Below are 15,833 nucleotides of genomic sequence, written 5' to 3' on the forward strand. Positions count from 1 at the left end.
CCAGAGGCAGAGCTGCAGCCAGGCCCAGGAAGCGCTGCCGGCAGGGAATGGCCATGGACTCACTGCTGGCACTCAGCTGCCAGGCTGGGGTGAGGCTTGGCCAGACCATGTGCCTCCCCTGCAGAGGGGACAGTCCCTTTGTTTCCTACCTGCCATTCTTTTTGGAGGTCATCAAGTGTCTTGGAGGTCATTGAGCGTGACTTGAGTGCAAATGAGCCACTGAAAGTTGGCCCTCAGACTTGGGTTCCCTCTCGGCAAAGCTGCAGGTGGGCCTTTATTCTCTCTCCCTCCTCTGCCTCTCCAGACAAGAAACAAGTGGCTTTGAAAGTCTCCACCTGCAGGAATTTCTAGCTGCTCTCTGTAAGTGGTGCTATGTGGACATTTGCCTTTCTTTGGGCATGTACTTGAGGGCTTTAGAAAAGTATCTGATGGATGCAGAACTGACTTGCTGTGCACTGTGGGTCACAAGACCTCCAGCACAGCAAGTGGTGAGTCCCTGCTGCCCCTCCATAATACCTGGGGTGACTCAGTGCAATGTGCTCCCTGTGCTGTGTGTTAAATGGTGCAAAGAAGGGAACCTTGGAATGTTCAGGTTGTGTGTTCCCCTGCAGAAAAGGAGCCCCTGCAGCACATCCAGCTCTTCACGCTCCATCCCCCGTGCTCCAAATCCACAGCTGGTTTGGACTCAGTGCTGTTTTTATTTAGGCTTGAACATTGGTGTTTCTACCTGTCATGTTTCCCATGAAGGCTGTTCAAGAATTCCCTGACTTGCTTTCTGTAGCTGGTTTGGTGATCCCTCAGAGTATTTTGCAGAGTAACTTCCATGCTGCTTTAGCTGTCTTTGTCAGCTTGCTTTTTCACTGTGGATTTTCCTTTCCCAGTCTCAGCATGGAATCATCCTTGCTCCTACTTTCTCTCACTGATCTCATCCAGAGCTTGTTCTTCCAGTTCCTGTTTCCATTGTGTCCCCACCATTTTTCTACTCTCTAGGTTAGTTTCCTTTCCACATCTTGCCAGTCTATTTTTACCCATGTCCTGCCCGTTGCACCAGCTTCTCTCAGCTCCCAGCAGCTTCCCCCTTCCTTCCGTGCCTCTCAGCAGGGCAAAATGCTGTTTTCCAGATCCAACTCAGTGTCTGCCAGTTGAGGACTTGTGTTCCAAAAGGGTGAATTCCCAGACCCTCTTTTGAGCATTCCTGGGTAGATTTGTTCCAGTTACAGGCACGAGTGGCCTCGCTGCTGCCAGCCTGGGATGGGGGGGCACGGCCTTGCTCTTCACAGGTCAGACTGTCCAGGATACAGGGACAGGGTGAACCTGGATCAAGCTGGGCTGCACACATGGATCTCACCCCTGCAGCAGCCAGTAGATCCTGCCAGTGACCTGACTCCTCTGCCTTGCTTCCCATTTTTATTAAAGACACTGGGAGCCACCACAAGCTGTCCCTGGGCAGTTCCTGGCAGGAGCCCACTCGTGCTGTGCAGCAGGGCCTGGCAGGAGGGAGGGACAGTGCCCAAGTCCCCCCCTGTTCCAGTGCTTTGCCCATCTGCCCCTTGGAGAGGCTGTGGTTGTCCTGGCACATGTCACGCTCCTGTCCTGCACCAAGTGATGCTCCAGAGAGTGCCAGGGTGGCTGTGCAGGAGAAGGGGGTGTTTGGGCTGGAGCAGGGCTGGGGAAGGGTGAGATGCACCAGGGAGATGAACTGTACCACAGCCCTTTGCTTATGCTGCTGGGCCATGGAAGTAAAGCTGCTCAGGGCATGTGGAAATCACCCCTGCAGCACCAGGAGTGCCCCGGGCCCCTGTTCCCTCTGCCATCTGCTGTGGGATCAGGATTGCCTGGCATTCCTGCAGCTGAGGGGGTGTGGGATGAGCTTGGGGGGTGAGTTACTCCTGAGTGGGCAAGAGCACAGGGAGCAGGGGCCCAGGAGCTGGCTGGCCATGCCATTCTCCAGTCAGCTCCTGCACCTCCTGAATGGAGTTTCCAAGGTCTGAAGTCTTTTGACCCAAGCACACTAATTAGTATTGATGTTGCCATCGACTGATTTTTGCTAATTACCAATTTTCCCTCGGTATGTGGGATTATTCTGCTGTCCTTGGGCACATTCACCATATTTAACTCTGCAGTCAAAGGTTCTGTTTGTGGTGCCAATCTGGAGGAAAAGAATTATTTGAGAAGAATCAGAACAGTCATATCCTGTGATTCAACTGCAGCTTTTCATTTCTTCACACAGGATCCAGTTTATGGAAAAGGGAAACTTGGAGAAATTCAAGGGCTTGTCCTGGGAATGCTGGACACCTTTAACTATGAACAGGTAAGTTGGCTGTGTTTCTGTTCTGCCCATGCTGCAAACAGGATTATTTTGGCTGTGTGGCCCTGCTGTTCTCCCTCATCTGTCATTTGTGTCTGCAGGGCAAAGGCAGTGGACGTGTGAGTGATTTCTGTGTGATTGGGGGCCGGGGATGAGTTTGTTTTGTTCACAGATTGCAAGGGAAGGGACTGATGGGTACATGGTGAACACCTCTGCAGCTCAGTTCTGTGTTAAATGTGCTGGAAGGAGAAACATCTGCTTTTCTCCAGCTCATCCTCCAGTTAGGGACTCAAAAGCACAAAACTGATATGCTTTGTCTTTATAGGCAGTTTTAAATAAGGGATTTTTCTACTAGGCTGTTTTTGCACGTCCCAATGGTAATGCTGCACTTCCTTTGTGACCTGGTGAGATTTCATCTTAACCTCAGTCCTGCTTTTCTCTGTCCAGTCCCAAATCCCAGGCAATCTCCACACTTCAGTAGCTTTCTAAAACTCCTTTTCCCCTAAACAAGAATGCATGGTCTTCCTCCAGTCACCTCCCTCATTCTGCTGCCCTGTGGCACTGCCATCCCACCTGCTGCTCAGGTCAGGCCTCCCTGCACCAGCAGCCAGTAAAAATACAGTGGGAAATCACTTTGCTGTAGAGGGCTGGACATGAAGAGCCTTTAGCTCTGCTTGGGGTCCTGGTGAAGTCTGTCAGAGCAGCACAAACTCTCTGTCAGTGCCTGGCAGCTCTGTGGGACAGGCTGCATGTGCAGATGTGAGCCAGTGCTGCAGCCTCTGGAGCCTTTTGGGAGCTGCTGCTGTGGAGCATCCGCAGGTCACAGACCTGAGCACCTGCTGCTGCTGAGGGGACCTGACCCCTGAAAACACAGGGTGTTGGCTTTTGGCTCTTCAGAAATGGACATCTCTGTTGGGAAGGAAAAGAGGAGCACTTCAGGGTTTTTTTAATGCATTAATTGCCATGGTGCATTTGGGCTTTGATTTTTATCAGCACGTTTCTCCTGAAGTGGGGGATGTAAGCAGTAACTCACCAGGTAGAGGGGAAAAGGGGGGGTTTGGTGTGAAAGATGCCAAAATGAGCCTGCCATGTCTCTGTTAATGCTCTTTGACAAAAATCAATACAGAGCTTGTCTAGTTAAGAGTGGAGAGGAATTGCCTCTATTAACGTGCCTTGAAAGGTGAAGTGTTTTGAGGGCAGTGGATAGAAAACATAGAAGAAGGGATTTTATTGGGTTGTTTTTGCTCTTAGTGATCTGCTAAGCTGCTTGTTAGGAAGAATTGATCAGCAGGGACTTTGTGCAGCGTGGAGGTGACAGACTGACAGAGTTACTCTGTGTTGTCTCCCACACAGACCCTTCTAGAGACAACTACGAGCCTTTTAAACCACGATCTCCACTGGTCCCTGTGTAACCTGAGAGCCTCTGTCACGAGGGGGCTCACCCCAAAGCAGGATTACTGCTGCATCTGTCTCCAGCAGTACAAGAGGAGGCAAGAAACTGCTGATGAAATCATTGTTTTCAGGTAAAGTTAAGGGGTGGGGTCACAGCTGTGATGTGCTAGGAGTTTTAAAAGGGGAAAAAAGCTCCTGGTGTTTGACTTGCACGAGTAATCATCTCCATTCCTGTGAGCATGTCTCCCTGTGAAGGGCTGGCTAATCAAACCCACCAGGGCCTGCTTTGCATGCAGCTGGCTCTGCTCTCTGCAGGGAATGGCCTCCCAGTTCTGTGTCCCTGCTCCCAGCAGTGCTCCTGGGGCACTGCAGCACCCTGGGCTCCCGTGTGTGTCTGTGCAGCTCAGATCCCCCCAGCCCTGGCTGTGTTTGGGGCTGGCCTGTCCCGTGCTCCCCTCTGTGCCCAGGTGTCTGTGCAACAGGACAGGTCATTGTTACCTGGCTGTTCTGTCCTGTGGCTGTACCAGCAGATGGGCACCCACTGTTCCTGTGGTGAGTCTGGGAATGCCACAGGAGGGTGAGCAGGTGGGAGGGAGTGCATACACTGCTGTCTGCACTCCTTGTGTCCCCCTGCCCAGCCACTTCCCCCCATGGTGCAGAGCTCAGGAGAGCAACAAGGCTGGGGAAGGGACTGGAGCACAAGTCCTATGAGGAGAGGCTGAGGGAGCTGGGGCTGTTCAACCTGGAGAAGAGGAGGCTCAGGGGAGACCTCCTCACTCTCTCCAACTCCCTGACAGGAGGGGGGAGCCAGGTGGGGGTTGGTCTCTTTTCCCAGGCAACTCTCAGCAAGACAAGAGGGCTCAGGGTCTTCAGCTGTGCCAGGGGAGGTTTAGGTTAAATATTAGGAGAATTTCTTTCCAGAGAGGGTGATCAGCCATTGGAATGGGCTGCCCAGGGAAGTGGTGGATTCTCCTTCCCTGGAGGTTTTTAAGATGAGACTGGATGTGGCATCAGTGCCATGGGCTGGGAACCACAGCGGGGTTGGATCAAGGGTTGGACTTGATGATCTCAGAGGTCCCTTCCAACCCAGCTGATTCTGTGATTCTATGATTCAGGAGGGGCTGCCCTGCCTCCAAGCACTGATTCCTTCTCTTTCCAGCTGTGGCCACCTGTACCATTCCCTGTGCCTGCTGAGCAAGGAGTGTGGGACAGTCACCAAGGGCCTCATGAGGTGGATGTGCTATAAATGCAACTCGAGTAACAAGGGAGGAAAACTGAGTGAGAACTTCTCAGAGCTGAAAAAAGGAACTGGAGCATCCCTGGCACAGGTAGGGTTTGGGAGGTGGTTTCTCTTGGAGTAAGCTTTTGTCATTGCTTTGTTCTCATGTGTCTGTGCTTCCAGAGAAGTCCCTGATCCAACAGTAGCTGTCAAACCCTATCAGCCGACTGGTCACGTTCCTGAACGTCATTTTATTTTGATGGGTACACAGAGCTGTGGAAGTTGTGGAAATGTTGTCATCCAGAAGGCCTGGGAGCTGATGGCAGGGCCAGCTGGATGCTGGCAGCTGGTTGCCTGCTATGTGCATCTACTGCTTTGTCTTGTTTGGGAGAGTCTGGGATGGGACACGGGAGACACAGTTCCTTTCAAACTATTTTCAGGAATGTCTTCTATAAAACTTAGTTAAAAGCTGGCATGTTCCTTGTGGCTGGATCGTGGAGCCTCTGTTCCACCTTCCCAATAGATAACCAGGCTCTGGGTAAAGGTTGTTTTGACTTTGCTAAGTGTGATGTTTTAAGAAGCTTGTGCGTGACCAAGACTGATGCAGCTGGATTTGAGTGAGAGAACAGAGAATTAGTTTGTGTTTATTGTCAGTATTTGTGCTCAAGAAGTTTCACCGTCCCTGATTCAAACAGAAGTGCAGGCTCCATATGCATGGAGCTGTCTCTTCCCTGGCATTGTGCTGAGGATTGTCAGCCACGCTGGCAGGCAGCTTGTTGGGATGTCTTCAGGGACATTGCACGTGGGGAGCTGAACTCTGCGCTCGGCAAAGGCGGCCACTGAGGAGGGTTTGTTCCTGTGCCTCGAGGTACTTAGTGCATTGTCACCACACAGATGCACCCAGAGCAGTGAGTCTTCACTGCTGGAACCAAGAGAATTCAATCTTGGAGTACATTTTTATAGTAGTACTTCAGTTTTCTTCCAGCAGATGATTCCAGTTTCTGCCAAATCCGTCCCAATCCAAAGCTGGCTGATGGCATCACTCAGCTCCCGGCAGCTGCTGCACTAACAGGAAAGGCTTCCTGCTTGGAGGGAGGAAAAGGCACCTCAGAGGCCTGTATGGAGCCCCATGCAGTCTCTGCAGTCAGGTTGTGTGAGTGTTTTATTTGGTGACAGCATGGAAAGCTTTCCTGGCAGGTTGTAAATCCACTGGGGTCCAACCAGGCTGTGTGTGTATGTGCTGCCCTGCTGCAGGGGGATGTGGGCACTGGCTCTAAAGTTGGGCAGGTTCAGCAGCACCACATCTCCCCCTCTGCACTCCTGCTCCCCAGCAGTGGCTGTAGAGGGGGGTGACAGGCTGGGCTGCACTTCAGAAGCTCAAGGCAAAATTAGGTACTAAAACTGCATCCAGCATTCAAGTGCCTGACACTTGATCCCAGTGCCTGATCACTGGGTTATTCTCTGGGTTTCTCATGGGCAACCAGAGCCTCTGTGCCTCCCCTTGAACACCAGTGTGGACATACCCCAGGAAAGATGGGGGAAGTGCTCCAGATGCCGTGGGAATGATTGGGGAAGGGAAGATACTTCCCTTTATTTATCTGATGTGTCTGTGAAAGTGAGGGGCTGGCTGGGACTCAGGGCTGAAAGGGAGATGTGGAGAGACTGGATAGGGAAGAAAGGGGTTACAGCATGGGTCATCTAGTGCTGGTTGGAAACTGTCCATCCCAGGCCATCAGAGTGTGGGATGCTTCCTGCTGCTGCTTCCCTGCTGCTGTCATGTGCTCTTGGCAGGGAAGCCACTGCTTCCTGCTCCACACACAGCCAGCCCAGCCCAGCAGAGCTTGGCTCTGGCTCAGCAGAGCCCCAGCACTGCTTCAGGCCCCCCACCTCCTCCTCCCCATGTCCCAGATCCTCTCCAAGTTTGTGATGTTCCTCATGTATTTAAATTACAATATTTAACTGTTGTACTTGCATGTGACCAAACTGTTGTGCAGTCAGAGCTTAAAAAAGCTGAGTATATTTAGACTTGGCAGCAGACTGTAGAATCTCCAGCTTCTCCAGGAAGTTTGTTTGCTGAACAATCCCCCCTCAGCAGTGTTCATTAACCCTGGGAGGTGCCGATTCCTCTGGCCAGGCCGTGGGCTGAGTCACAGAACTGACTCGTTGTGATGGGGGAGGTGCTGGGAATGTGGAGGAGATGGAGCTTCTCTGTGTTCCCTCCGAACTCTGCTGGCAGACCCAGAGCTCTGTGTGGGACGAGGAAATCCCGAGGGAGGCCACGCTCACAGGGTTGTGCTCCCAGCCCTGCCCTCCCTTACCCCATCTCCGAACTTCCAGGTCATTCTGTGCATGGATCTGTGGGGAGGGTGTTTCCTTGCAGCCTCTTTGAAGACCCTGAAAACTTAGTCTGTCTCTGGGCAAAATCTAATGTGGTTTTTATTTTTCCATAGGGAAATCTTCAGCTGGGGTATTTATTTTCTCAGGGAGCCTTGAATTAGGAGTAGACTCATACTGAGAAATGCCACTGAGCATCTGGAGTGCATTTCCCAGCACTAATTCTGCCCTGCCCAAGCAGGGCCTGTCAGTTTGAATTGTGCAGCGTGGCTGAGATGTGGATGTGAAACGACAGCCCAACAGACAGGGTTTCTGTGCCCTGTGCTGTGTGTGTGGTGCTGTAGCCAGTCCCTGAAATTGGGGAGGTGGAGAGACACCACAAACCATCACTGACCCATCACAGGATCAGTGACAGCTCCTACTCAAGTGGGGCCTGGCTGGGCTGAGGGCTTGGGGCACCCCAGCCAAGGGGAACAGGGGAAAAGGGCAGGGGGGCTTTTCTTTCCTCTGGTTCTGCTACCAAAAGTTTGTGCTGTCTGTGTTATCCCCTAAGCCTTGCTGCCATCCTAAGGATAACCTGCTGGGGCTAAAGGATCATCTGTCCCATCTTCCCTACCCTGCCATAAGTGAGAGTTCACAGAAATGAGAGCTTGTGTTTGTGGTGGGTTTTAATCCGATTGCAGTCTCGCAGTGTTGCTGTTGTGGTGTTTGAAGTGAACTGAGGCACACTGGGTGAAGGCACAGCAGCTGGGCTCTGCCTAAATACCTGCTGAAACACTCCTGATGTCTCAGCCATCCATCCCCAAAACTCATTTGCCTGGTGTCAGTGAGCTGGTTTGTGTCTGCCATGGATTCTGCCAGCCTGGGTACCAGGGATCAGGGAGGGGAGCACAGTCCTGGCTCCTGGGCCATGAGCCCTGCCACAAAGCCCTGAGTTGCCATGCTCTGGTTATTCCATGTTTGAGGAGGTGCCTGAGTTCTAAGGACACCATTGTTGGAGCTGTCCAGATGGCAAATGTTTTATTCAGGAGTTTAATCCTGTCAAGTCACGCCAGGACGGACAATGGACGTGATCCATAGTTAATCCAGTTTGTCAGGCTCTACCTTGGAGCTCTGTCCTGCAGCCTTCCAGCACCCCTGTCTGTGAGCCTTCCAGAGCTGGGACTGGGCCCTCTGCAGCACCTCTGGGTGCTTTCTCTTGGTAACAGTGAAGGTTTAGGATGGGTTTTTTTCACCAATACTTATTTTAGAGCCAGCCAGGCATTACATGACCTCCATCAATCAGTGAACAGAGCCAGTTTAACTGTTTTCAGTGTAACAGTGACCATCAGTTATTAGCTTGTCTCCAGCAATACAAAAAATTGCAGAGGCTTTATAGCTCTGAAAATACCCACCTGTGATCCCCCCAATAACACCAAGGAGATAAGTAGTGTTTTATACAGTTATAGGGTTGTGCATTCTCTCCTCTGTGGAGAATATTCCCACATACACATTAGCTGAGCAAACTCCAGCTTTGGAGTTGGCTTTGGGGGGGATTCCTTCACTTCAACTTGTGAGGAAGCAACTGGAGGCACAGAACATCTGTGTTTAGGATTGCTTGGAAACAGAAGTGATTAAGTAAGAAGAAAACTGAGTGCAGGAGTCTTCACGAGCTGGTAGAGGTGGACTGGCACCAAAGCTAAAACTGAAACCAAAATACAACTTTAGAAAGACTGATTTGAAAACCATATTTATCCTTTAGACGCTCTTAAATCAAAATTGACTGTTTTCTTGGACTTTTGCTACTGTGTTGGTGGGTTAGTTCTGTTGTTTTGTTGTTTTTTGAGAAAAATCAGAGTGAACTGTAATTGTGCCCCCTGGCCTTCCTACAGAGCAATCTGCAGCCTGGCAGAAGGTTCCTTCCCCTCCCTCCAATCCCAACCCCTGCCTGCTGACAAGAAGCAGGGACAGCTGAATTCCAAACTGCCCGAAGCCAAGAGCAGTGGGACTGGGATGACCTGGGGAAGGGTCATGTCCTGGTTAAGAGAAAAGATGGGAAAGTTGCAGTGGAGAATCTTGGCTTGACTTTGCATCTCAGTTTCTGAGAAACTATTCCTTCGGTTTGATGAAGATTTCATTCCAGATCTGGGGGGATGTGCTGAACAGACTCATTTAAATACAGTGGCAGATGCTGGGCTGCTGCAGCCTGTGGATGTTCCCCCAAACTGCACAGACCTGCCAGGGAGGCTGTTCCTTGGGCTGGATTTGCTCCTGGAGGGGGGATGGCTGCTCCTCTCTGGGATTCCAAGCTGAGGAATAACCAGCTTGGAATTGGGCCCAAGGGTTAATGGTGCCGGTGACTCCCCTCTTCTGATGTTCCTCTGAAGGAGGGGAGCAAAATAACTGGAAGCTGAGGTTTTGGCTGTTTGCAGTCCCTCGTGGGAGGGTGGGAGAGGGAATTCTGGCTGTGTCAGTGGTGCTGGCTGGAGCCCAGGGGGCACTGGCTGTTCCTGAGGCCAGCTTTTGGAAATGCAGGTGAGCATCTGCCTCTGGTATATCCCATCAGTGGGAAGCTGCAGTTTCTGTGTCCCACCTTCCTGGTGCACAAGGAGAACAGTGTTCTGTGGTCTGTGTGAGGCTTGGGCACAGCCAGGCTCAGGCAGCTGCAGCTGAGCCCCCAGGGCAGAGCTGGGCTGAAGCAAGTTGGAAACCTCCCTGTGGCACAGCAGTGCCAGGCTGCTCCCAGGGCCAGGGATTGCATGGGTGTTCCCTGGGCTGCTCTGGGAGGTCTGGGGTCATATTATCAATAACCCTCTGGCAGGAGGGGTCACTGACCCTTCTTACACCAGGTAGGACTTCTTCTTTCTATGTGTCTTTACACAGGACTCAGAGGAATGGCTGGAGCTGTGTCAGGGCAGGCTCAGGTTGGATCTCAGGCAAAGGTTCTTCCCCCAGAGGCTGGTTGGGCACTGCCCAGGCTCCCCAGGGCAGTGGGCACAGCCCCAAGGCTGCCAGAGCTCCAGGAGGGTTTGGATGATCCTCTGGGGCACAGGGGGTGACTCTGGGGCTGGGTCTGTGCAGGGCTGAGGGTTGGACTGGATGATCCTGGTGGGTCCCTTCCAGCTCAGGAGATTCTGGGATTACCTTCCCTTTCTCTCCCCAACTCCTGCCATTGAGAGAACGCTGCAGCCCTTCAGTCTTCTGTGGGATCTGCTCAACAGCCCCTTGGCTCATCTGTAGCAGGTGAATTCTCTGCCTTCCTGCAGAGAAGCCTCTGTCCTCGGGCTCAGGTGCTGAGCTGAGCTCAGCCCCAGCAAAGACCTACTGGGCATCACCTTTATGTAACATTTGATGCCATGCTTCCCTTGGAGCCTGCTGGATTAGGAATGAACACCTCATCTGCTGTGTCCAGTGAGGGGGGGTGGGTTTGGGTTTGTCTAATTAATCCCAAACAGCGTTATTGCTCCTTGGGCTGAAGGCATCACTTGTAAGGCCGGGGGAATATTCCAGCAGTGCCTGGTGTCAGCAGGAGCCACTAAAGGGGGGGCGTGGAGGTGTGCCAGTGTGCTTCCAGGTACCTGCCACAGCCAGTCCCCTGCTGTGCCCTCATCCCTGCAGGCTCACGTTGCAGCAGCAGTGAGTGTATCAGAGCACAAACAAACCTGTGCTCTCCCTGCCTTCAGCGGGAGCTTTGCTCCTGAAGTTCAGTTAAGTTCAGCTGGAAATAAGAGACATCTGCCTTGCCCATGCTGCTGCCGAGGAGGTGGGAGGGCAGGGCTGTGGGATAGCCTGGCTGTGCTGCAGTGCTGGGGAGGCTGCTCTGGACAGCCCGGCTGTGCTGCAGTGCTGGGGAGGCTGCTCTGCCCCACGGGGCCAGGGCTGGGGCTGCAGCAGCAGGTCCTGCTCTGCCAGCCCTGCCCAGGGCTGTCCTGCTGCCAGGGCTCACCCTGGGTGTGCTGCCACGGGGCTGGGGAGGCCCTGGGAGCCTGGTGGAGGAGCAGCACGTCCTGTGGCTCTGGGATGGCCCCAGGGAAGGGTTGAGCTGTGTGGCTGTTCCCCCTCAGCCACGGCTGGGCTGTGTCTGTCCCGGAGTGTCACTGCAGAGGCTCTGCAGAGCTGCAGCAGCAGGAGCACTGCTGTTCTCTGAGGGGTGTCCTGAGCTTTCTCTGGAGCTCATTAACACTTCTGTAATGTCACTGTCGTTCCAGTGACTTTGGGTCAGAGATGCCTGCCTTGCTCTCTTCTTGGTTGATTGTTCCAGGTTCCTGGGAGTCCATGAGAACAGCAGAGCCTTGTCCCGCAGAAGAGAAGCAGATTTCCAGATTTCCTTACTTCAATTGGCTCAACTTTCATTAAAACACTGGGTTTGGGTACTTGTTTGTAAGGCTGGCTGAGCTGTGGTGAAAAGAGTGCCCAGTTGCAGGGGAGGGAGGCAGAGGGTGGGCTTGGTGTCCATTGCCTGTGGGCTCTAAACAGAGAGGTGGGGGTTGCCTTAGTTCCTAGGAACCCCAAAACCTTCCCCAGGACTTGTGGCTGCCTCTGCCTGTGTTAGGGAGCAGCCCCTGGCACAGTGTGGGGCTCTGAAGCTCTAACTGATGCAGGAGTGTCTTGTGTGGAAGGAATGGCTGACGGGCAGCTCTGGGATGGGTCTCTTGTGTGACTGTAGATGGTGCCTCTGCTCCAGCTGCTGTGATCTGCTTTGCTCAGGCATGGGCTGAGGATGGAATTTGGAGCTGTTAAAGATAATTGCAGGCTTGGGAGGACTGTGTGGTGACTACCAGAGGGGGTGGAATACGTGCAAGCAAAAACTGTGCAACAGAGATGAGCGTTCGTGGTGGGATCTTGGAGAGCTGGAAAATGAAAATGAGCCTTTCTCCTTCCTGGCCCAGATCCGCAGGGAATCAGTTGTCTCTGGGGTTCTGTGTCTAGTCTGAAGCCTTTCCAAAGGGGTGCAGGGATTTGCTGGAAGTGGCTTGGAGGTGCCAAGGGCTTTGTCCTGCTCTGGACACTCTGGAGCTGCTGGCCCTGGAGGCAGGGGCTGTGCTCTGGGTGAGCCTGGGGGCTTCCACTGACACCACAGTGCTGCTGCTGCACCCCAGAGCCTCCCACGGCCCCCGAAGGGAAACACACCTTTAGTGGCACGGTAAAAAAGGAAAAGGCCTGACAGCAGTTGTTTCCATGACAACAGAAAGAATTGCCTGCAATATTTCAGCTCATCAGCCTGGGAACAGCCTGATTGATAGTTACACACGCGTGGTAGGGAGAGAGCAGGAGAGGGGAGGCCAATTATATGGCATTTTCCTTGTCCTTGAGTGCCTGTGGCCACAGACACTGTGGAGGGCAGGTTTTCCTTGCTTTTTGCTCTTTCCAGGTGAGGATGACCTGCGAGTTCCTGGCAGTTCCACCCCCAGCTGTGGTACCTGCCCCTCAGTGTCCCAGGCTCCGGGGGCTGTGCAGGGAACGGGACGTGTGGCTGCTTGGCTGGCAACTAGCAAATAGTTATTTGCACTAGAGAGAATATCTTGGAAGGGAGGGAGGGAGTTTGGCACATGCTGCCAGAATAAGGGATCTCTTCCCAGACTGATGATCAGAGGCAGGCACAGGACAGTCACGGAACTATCCAGGCTTCAGGAAGCCTGTGGTGGGCTCAGAGCACCTTCCACTGCCAAAGAGAGTTTAAAGTCAGTGCACTGACTTTAGTCAGTCCCCACTGGTAGGACTGTAGCATTTTGGGTTAATAGCCCCTGGGAAATGTATTTTGGAGAAAATATTTGTATGTTCCCTTAAAAATAGATCCCCAGAGACAACAGATGCCAGCCTGCTGCTCACGAGGGAGGCCGTTCCCCTGGCTCCTGTTGTGGTTTCTTGATGATGCTTTTCCTTAGCAGGATGAGCAGAAACATTCAAAATAGAAACAGTGTGGTGTGATAAATGGAACAAACCTACAAGAATCTGTGATGCTTTGTCATCTCTCCCTGGGATATGTAAATGGTGCCGTTTACAGCAGCCTGAGTGTGCAGCCCTCCTTGCCTTGGTGCCCTTGGTGCAGCTGTGGGCCCTGTCCCTGCAGCTCTGGAGCTGCCCCTCGCTGCTGGGGGACACTTGGCCTCATGCCCCCAGCTGGGCAGGGCCAGTCCCAGGGGACGTGGCTGCCATGGCTGCCACTCACCCCCTCTCCACCCCTCATTTCCCACCTTTCAGTCTGTAGCATCCCACTGGGAATAAAAAGGCACCTTAGGATGCCATCAGTTGTTCCCAGTCCCTGGCACTGTCGTGTTCCCATCCCAGCCAGGCACAGCCTGTGCCCCATGGCAGCGGGGCCGTGTGGGGCTGAGGGGGCTGGGAGGTGAGACAGGACTGGGGGAGCTGCTGCTGCTGCCTGGGGAGGAGCCCTGGAGAGGCTGCTCATCCACACAGACCCAGTGCTTCTCTTCCCAGCTGGCTGCGGGGGAGTTTTCCCATCCCTTTTATCCTTCCCCCAAAGGTATTTCAGTACTGTGCCATCAGGGACAGGGCCCAGCAGGAAGTCAGGGTGGATGTAGGGGTGTATCTGTTCTTTGTGCCACAACAGGACTTTTTTTCCCCAGAACTGAGGTGCACACGGTGGCTTGAAGCCAAAGGAAAGGTGGCTCAAAAGGCCTCCCAGACAGGCTGTGGAGCAGCTGCTCCAGGCCCAGGAATGAATTTCTGTGTATAGGAACTCGACCCCCTGCTGGGTGTGGTTTCTGTAACCTTCTCACTCTCTTTCTCAGACGAGTTCAGAGTCTCTGTTGGATCCTCAGCAAATCCAGGCCTTTGACCAGCTGTGCCGGCTGAACCGAGGCACGTCCCGGGTACGTACCCGCTGTTCTGCTCCGCTGTGACTCGGTCACAGACCTTCTGCACGTTGTCAGCCAGGCACCAGTGTGGCAGGGAGGGCTCTGGCTTTCCTCTGGGCTTTGGGCCAGTGCTGTGCACACCGTGAGGCAGCCACGCTGGGGAATTCGTGGGCAGGGAAACCCAGGAATGCCTCTGGCTTTGGGGCTGGGCCTGACAAGTGCCACATCCTTTTTGGGTTTGTAACCTCCCTCCCCTGCGGACACTGTGTGGCTCCCTCGGTCACTTGGGATGCTCCCTCCTCCTGCCCCCATGTTGTCCCAAGGAGAGCACAGCTCCCTCTGTCCCTGGCATTTTCCTTGTGCCTCCTGCCTGTTTTGGTTGCAGTTGTTGGCACTTTCAGCTCTTTCTGGGCTTGTTTTTCAATTATGTGATTTAAACCAACCTAAAGATCCCTGGGGAGTTGTTTAGCTCCAGACTGGTGTCCCACCTGGAGCTCTGTAGGGCCCCTCCATAGCCACCCTTTGCTGTAGGTGGGTTAAGGTTTCTCTGACTGCTGCAGGAACACGGTGAGCCCCCAGCCCTTTGTCCCTGTGCTCCCTGCAGGGTGTTCCCGGGGTGCTGAGGGTGATCCATGTGTGTTTTCCCTGCAGTTGGCTCTCCTGACGGAGCTGGCCCGCGGTGGTGAAAAGCACGGGCTGCTCAGCACTTCCCACGGGGACCCGGCCTCCAGCAGCGTCTTCCAGAACGAGACCTTCCAGCTCCACCTGACCCCCCCTCCGCTGGCCGAGGACTAGTGCTGCTGTGCCACCAGGGCTGGGCCTGCCCTCGGCTCCTGCTGCTGGGAAGCCTTTCCATCACTCCACGGCACTTTTCCGCCCCACATCCCCTGTTCCAGAACCTTCTGGGCTGACTCTGGGTTTGTAGCTGGGTGATCTCCCAGCTCTGCTGTGGCCTCTCCCTAAGCCGAGGCAGGCAGGGGCAGCTGGGCTGGGAGCTGGAGCTCCGTGGGCAGAGCCAGCTGCCAGGGCACGGACAGCAGGGGCTGCCTGTGCCCACCTGGGCTCGGGCACTGGGAACTGTCCACACACTGCAATGGGCTCTGCTGGGCTGGAGGAGCCTGTGCTGCGCCCAGAGCTGTGTCCCGGGGCTGTGCCTGGGGCCACACCTGAGCTCTGTGTTCCCAAAGCAGCTGTTTTCCAAGGCCTGGCTCTGTCTGAGGGCACAGAACAGGCAAACCTGGAGAAGGCTGAGGAACGTGCAGGAAACGTGAGCGGTGCAGGGTGTGTCCCACCTCCCAACCATTAAAGAGGCTCTTGGGTGAACGTCTCTCGTGACTTCTGCACACGGGGAGCGGGTGAGGGCTGCTGGAAAGAGAGATGAATCTTGTCCCTGGGGGTGAAGCCCAAACCTCCCCTCTCACCTCGTTGTACCTTATGGTGGGATGTGGGGGGAGTGTGTGGAAAAAGGTGTCTCAGGCCCTCGGGGGCTGCAAGGGGGAGAGGGTGGGTGTGATGGGTGCTGATGGTCACAGAGGTTTGTCACTCCAAGCTCAGCCCACTGTTCTGTGACACCAGAGTGGGCCCTGTCCCTTCCCAGCAGCACCTTTAGGACCTGCTCTCCCCGCTGCACCCAGATGTAGGTGGGGTTTCTGTGCTGTTACCTCTGGCTTCTCACTCACACTCCTCTTCCTCCTGCTCACTTTGTCACTGGCACTTGGGTGTTTTGGGTACCACACCCTCGGGGTCCCAGCTGCTCCCAGGGCACAGCACCGGGTGGGGGTTG

General features: G+C 54.0%; 1 protein-coding gene across 3 annotated transcripts in view; it reads left to right on the plus strand.

The window, feature by feature from the left end:
• VPS8 (VPS8, CORVET complex subunit) overlaps positions 1 to 15,377 on the plus strand; it is a 67,831-nt gene extending 52,454 nt beyond the window's left edge. For all 3 annotated transcript variants that reach the window (XM_027703915.1, XM_027703917.1, XM_027703916.1), the window contains 5 exons: positions 2,231 to 2,311; positions 3,662 to 3,831; positions 4,860 to 5,028; positions 13,985 to 14,065; positions 14,702 to 15,377. In XM_027703915.1, coding sequence (XP_027559716.1) covers positions 2,231 to 2,311; positions 3,662 to 3,831; positions 4,860 to 5,028; positions 13,985 to 14,065; positions 14,702 to 14,845 — 645 coding nt within the window. In that variant the 3' untranslated portion in view covers positions 14,846 to 15,377. The remainder of the gene's footprint in view (positions 1 to 2,230; positions 2,312 to 3,661; positions 3,832 to 4,859; positions 5,029 to 13,984; positions 14,066 to 14,701) is intronic.
• Positions 15,378 to 15,833: the final 456 nt, after the last annotated feature.

Source organism: Neopelma chrysocephalum, unplaced genomic scaffold (genome assembly GCF_003984885.1).
Source record: "Neopelma chrysocephalum unplaced genomic scaffold, ASM398488v2 Primary Assembly neopelma1_252, whole genome shotgun sequence".
Lineage (NCBI taxonomy): Eukaryota > Metazoa > Chordata > Aves > Passeriformes > Pipridae > Neopelma > Neopelma chrysocephalum.